At 45.7% G+C, this 5,305-nt stretch overlaps 1 protein-coding gene across 1 annotated transcript; it reads left to right on the top strand.

Moving 5' to 3' along the window:
• Positions 1 to 208: 208 nt before the first annotated feature.
• On the top strand, positions 209 to 4,084 carry RpL7A (ribosomal protein L7A). Its single transcript, XM_077649302.1, has 5 exons — positions 209 to 364; positions 460 to 577; positions 2,486 to 2,635; positions 3,330 to 3,681; positions 3,870 to 4,084. The coding sequence occupies exons 1-5, from the start codon at positions 350 to 352 to the stop codon at positions 4,042 to 4,044; spliced, it is 810 nt and encodes a 269-aa protein (XP_077505428.1). The 5' UTR covers positions 209 to 349; the 3' UTR covers positions 4,045 to 4,084.
• The last annotated feature ends 1,221 nt before the right edge of the window (positions 4,085 to 5,305 follow it).

The following is a 5,305-nucleotide window of genomic DNA, read 5'->3' as shown; positions in this document are numbered from 1 at the left end:
CGTTGGCCACGTTGGCCAGGGCAGCAGACAGCAGAAATACAGTGCCCAGTATATTCTAGGCACTGTAGCAGAAAAAAACATTTTTCCATACAAGTAAGTAATTGTATGAAACGTAATTGTAGAATAATGGTGTTGCACACTTACAAATTTATATAAAGCACTTATAAATCCTTAAGAATGTTTTTATAGCCGAAGATCACATACGTCTGGCAACAAGAACTCTTTATAAACGACGTTTGGGTGGAAATCGGCCTTTCACTCGCACGGCACGGTTCGTGTGTGCGGCAATCTGCATTCATCGTAACAGTTAATTCGTTTTCTGTGTGCGGTTCACTTCGGCTAGCTCAACATGGTGCAAAGGAAGGTAAATCCGTTCAAATTTTTACGCCTGTTGTGTTTTCAGATCTTAGCTGCGCGCAATGGAGGGCAATGAAGCTTAATGCAGCCTATTGCTTCCAGATCAAAGGGAAGAAGGGGAAGAAGAAGATCGCAGCAGCTCCGCTGTCTGTGAGGAAGACTGAACAGAAGAAAGTGACGAATCCACTTTTCGAAAAGCGGCCTAGAAATTTTAGCATTGGTGAGTGACATGCTAGAATGCCTGTGGCATACGGCCTATGATGCCTCGTGGAGAGGCTAGGCCCTAGCCGACGTATCAGGTATGGACGCATCTTCAGCCTTGTACGCTTTAAATTGCTGCGTTATCTGGAGAAAGGAAATTTTAACGAAAAGGTGCTCATTCTTTGTTTTTTGAAACTGTTTTTTGTAAACGGAGGTACGGAATTGTGTTCGTTGTTTGCCACGTGTGGAAGTTAAGCCCAACCTTTGGGGCCCGCTTTCAAGTTCTTGCATTTTAGTTGGGAGTGGTAAAGTGGTCGGCGTGAACGTTCTCTCCGGCCCGATTGTCACAAACGTGTAGACGAGTGTCCATGTTTCGGCGATCGGGGCCGGAGAGGTTGATCCACCTGGCTGCAATTTTCCCGCAGCTTGCATCGGATGTTGCTACACGACGTGTTGCCGTAGCGATGCTTACATTTTTGGTGTTCTGACGGCCTTGCAGAAAAAGCGCTCCGGCCGTTTCGTGTTGCGTCGCAACGTTAGAAATCCTCTCGGGTCCAAGTGGCTGCAATCGGGGGCATATCGAGGGGATCTTTTTCCCGCTGACACCCAGCTTTACATTTTGTAAGACTAAAATAATTCGCCATGCAATGCAATCCCCTGAGACTACCCGTCAAATTGAGCTACCAAGGATAAAACTAGGATGGGGAAACAATGGACGGGCCTGTAAACCACTATGGAGCGCAACTTTGTGTTGCGCTTGGTACAAATGACTGCTTTGTTTCTGCCTTGGGCTGTTGATCTACAAGCGGTGAGATCTCACAAAACTGAATTGCTGTCATTGGCGGTCGCTTGGTTACTGTATTATCCCACCTGCAGTTAAATGAACAGTGCCTGGATAGTTCTAGTACACCAGCTGGTAGAATGTCGCGAGTAAACGAAAATAAAATGTAGGTGTTCCCATTGGTTCCACCAGCTGCAGTATAATGCACTGCCATTTGGCTACATGCTAGCTAGAATTCTGCCCCATATTTTGCTGAACTAGTGTCGTGAAATTCTATTTAATCGTACCATTGGCACCATCCATGGTGCTGTTATCAATTTGTATCGAAAATGCAGTTGCTGCTAGTCAGTGAATAGCAGCCATTTTTCATTTCTGTCAGTGCAGCCCAGAATCGTGCTTGAAAGCCAGGCAACTTTTACTACAGCATTTGATCCTGTTGCTAACCAAAAATAGCGAGACAGGCAGGGTATGGCACACCTAGTTACTTCAGCGTTTAAGAGCAGTCTAACATGGGAGGCACTGGCTAACTGCAGCTGGCTGTCTTTGCAACTGGTGCTCATGCTTACAATACCTGGAATGTAGTTATACCCTAGAAAGATTTTTGTAAACTTAATTTGAAAGCAAAAACTTCATGCCACACAGGGTTTGAACCGGCCTTCTCCAAGTGTTAAATGCATAATGCACTGTAGTATTGATGCAGTAATTGGCAATGCTGTCTCATCGTGCGTATAATTTTATTTGGACTGTATGATCGTGCTTTGCTAGTCATTAGTAAACAGTTCCATGCTGCTTGTGAAATATTGTATGCTTGTCTAAGCACAACGGGCATTAAAGGTGGTTCTCGGTGGCACTGCTGCTGTGGCCAAATTGCGTGTGTGGTAGTGTCCGGTTTGCCTGTGGTTGTTGACACTTTACAGTCGTCAAAAGTCTGGACCGCGTGTTACTCCAACGAAGCAGATTTGTTGAGATGGAAGAACAAAATTTTGAATTTCACCTGAACAAGTATGGCGTCCTCCAGCATGAGGCTAATAGCAGAGCTATCTGCTTTGTTTGAAAAACCCGTGGTCCAGAGACATTTGACCCCGACTGTACAAACCTGCCCTTTATATAGGATTTGGTTTTGCTCACGTCACTTTCTTATTGCAGGTCAGGATATCCAACCAAAGCGTGATCTCAGCCGCTTCGTGAAATGGCCAAAGTATGTGCGTATCCAGCGTCAAAGGGCAATTTTGTACCAGCGTATCAAGGTGCCCCCTCCAATCAACCAGTTCACTCAGTGCCTGGACAGGCAAACAGGTTTGTGGCTTCATTTTTGTGCAGCTATTTCTGTGGAAGTTTGTGCTTGGCAATGATGCCCTTTTGAATTTCTTCACCTGAATTATTTGTGTGGAAAAATCATCCTTGCTCTGAGCTAGCACAACTCCACATAGCTTAGAAGTGGCCTGCATGTGGTGTCACTGGTGCCATGATGGTGGACCAACAAAGTTTTCATGCGTCCGAGTAGGTGGCTATAAGCAAATTAATATGCATGCAGACTTTTCATAGCAACTATGGTCCACCAGCATGGCCACCACTGTGATGTTGGTGAAAGCCATTTATTCCCATTGCGTAGCAGTAGGAACTGGAACCAGTGGTCTTTGTTAAAGCAGCAAACTAGCCTTAACATGACTTTGCAATCTTTCCTGTTGCCTTCTGTTCTCCAGTTGCATGACTAGTGTCTGTCGTAGCCAGTACAGACATGACTTCTACTAAACAAATGCATGTAAATGTGCAACAAGGTGTTCAGTTATCTGTACAGTCATATGTCGTAATTCAGTGCAGTGGGTTAAGAAAGGGTATTTAAAGGTTTTGTGAGAACTGTTGTATAAACATATGACCACTTTTCAGTTCAGGAGCTTTTAACTGAGTGTAACTGGGATTATTCTATACCAGGCATCCTTAATTGCAATTCTTGCATAAGTTGAGTATGCTCATTGTACCTTTATTACAGCAACAAACTTGTTCAAGCTTTTGGACAAGTACAAGCCCGAATCCAAGGCAGCCAAGAAGCAGCGGCTGCTCCAGCGTGCTGAGCAAAAAGCGAGGACCCGAGAGGATGTTCCCACCAAGCGTTTCCCTGTCGTTCGCCAGGGTGCCAACACTGTCACCTCACTAGTGGAGCAGAAGAAAGCCCAACTTGTGGTCATTGCCAATGATGTTGATCCAGTTGAGCTGGTGTTGTTCCTGCCAGCTCTCTGCCGCAAAATGGGTGTGCCCTACTGCATCGTGAAAAACAAGTCTCGGTTGGGACGGGTTGTGCGACGCAAGACTTGCAGTTGCCTGGCTTTGGCTCAGACCAATCCGTGAGTGTCCTTGAGTGGTGTTTGTCCTCTCAGTGCCTGCTATGATGAGTTCTTACAATACCTGATAACTAATGAGGGTATTTCATTTACGAGCTTTTTAACTCTGAGCCATCACTTCAGTTACAGATGGAACTGACATTGTGGACTGCTTTCATTTTATTTACTCTTGTATGCATTTGGCTTTGCAGGGAAGACCGTTCTAATCTCTCCAAGCTTGTTGAAGCCATCAGAACAAACTTCAATGAGCGCTACGAGGAGATCCGCAAACACTGGGGCGGAGGCATCATGGGCAACAAGTCTGCTGCTCGTGTTGCCAAGCTTGAGAGGGCACGTGCTAAGGAGTTGGCCCAGAAGGTGGCTTAAAGACCATCTTGCTGCGTCAAATAAAACCACCTTGCCAGTGTTTCCGCTTTCATTTTCTGTTCACTTGACTGGGGGCAGTTCCTTCAGGCAGTACATGCTGTATGGCATACCCATGGTCCAGTGTCTTATGCAAGCACCATGTGTTTTGTGCAGGTGCTGAATGGGTTTGTTGAATACTGCAAGGTTGTTGGCAAGAAGTTGACCATTTAACACTAAAGCCTTTTCACACCATGGTCTGAAATTGAGGGAGTGGATTGAACACAGATGAATGGGGATTTAAAAGATGAATGCAGTGCTGCCACTTATCGAAGGCACAGACATGATTACAGATCCGTAACTTTTCGATTACTAGTGAGTCGGTTTTCACTGATCAGTTGCACAAAACCTGCTTCAAGCAATTTTTCACTAAATTGCCTAATTGCAGTTCAAACCTCTCCATTTCAAGATCTACTCACGCACTTCCTAACACTTGCACATTGCTCTCCACAGAACGAAAATCGTGCGGACAAAATTCGGTGACAAGACAATACCTTTGCATTAATTTTGACCACAATGAACGTCATGTTCCGCTTCGTATATCCTGGATTAGCTGAGCAAATCCACAGCCTAATTTCATCGTCCTGCGACGTCGGCAGACGCTGTAATTTCCAGCTCCAATCGGTCACGGTGTGTGACATCACGGAAGTAGTAGGCAGCACTGCCTCCTTTACTCCGCAGTGTCTCGACGGAGCGCGCATCTGCCGGAGCTCTTCACGGCGGGCGTTGCATCTAAAACACAACCAGGGTTCCGTTGAACGCATCACACTGCACCTGCGTTCTATGCAGAACCCACTTGCGATGCGGCGTCTGTTAGGCTAAACAATCGGGAATAATACGAAACGTGTTCGTCTTTATGAGCCTAACCTGGCTTAAGCCACAGCACAATCAAGCATAACAGCCTTTCGCTTGCATAACCACGCTTAGCTGAGCTAAACTGCAACCATTTTTTTTTTCTTTCCGCAGACCTGATAAACAACGGAACAGTGAGGTTCTACTGTACTTATTTCTCACCATTTTCTCGGGAGGCCTGGCGTGCTCCACTGCACGGCTGCTGAACATTAGACTACGCCACTACCCAGGTAGCACGCAAGATCTTCAAAACGTTTATTTTAGAGATAAAAGGGATTTCATACCGGAATAAACGCTCTCAAGAGATCTTTTACCGCCGGGATTCGAAAGCTTACTTCGGCCAAAACTGCACTAAGTTTGAAGGCTTTCATGG

Source organism: Amblyomma americanum, chromosome 1 (genome assembly GCF_052857255.1).
Source record: "Amblyomma americanum isolate KBUSLIRL-KWMA chromosome 1, ASM5285725v1, whole genome shotgun sequence".
In the NCBI taxonomy this organism is placed as follows: Eukaryota; Metazoa; Arthropoda; class Arachnida; order Ixodida; family Ixodidae; genus Amblyomma; species Amblyomma americanum.
Note: the sequence above shows the minus strand (reverse complement) of the source record. Positions and strands in the feature narration are given on the sequence as shown.

What these genes read in the sequence shown, in the direction of transcription:
- RpL7A (XM_077649302.1), top strand. An exon ending in GTGCCTGGACAGGCAAACAG is followed by an intron (nt 2,636 to 3,329) that starts GTTTGTGGCTTC and finishes CCTTTATTACAG; the next exon opens with CAACAAACTTGTTCAAGCTT. An exon ending in GCTTTGGCTCAGACCAATCC is followed by an intron (nt 3,682 to 3,869) that starts GTGAGTGTCCTT and finishes TTGGCTTTGCAG; the next exon opens with GGAAGACCGTTCTAATCTCT.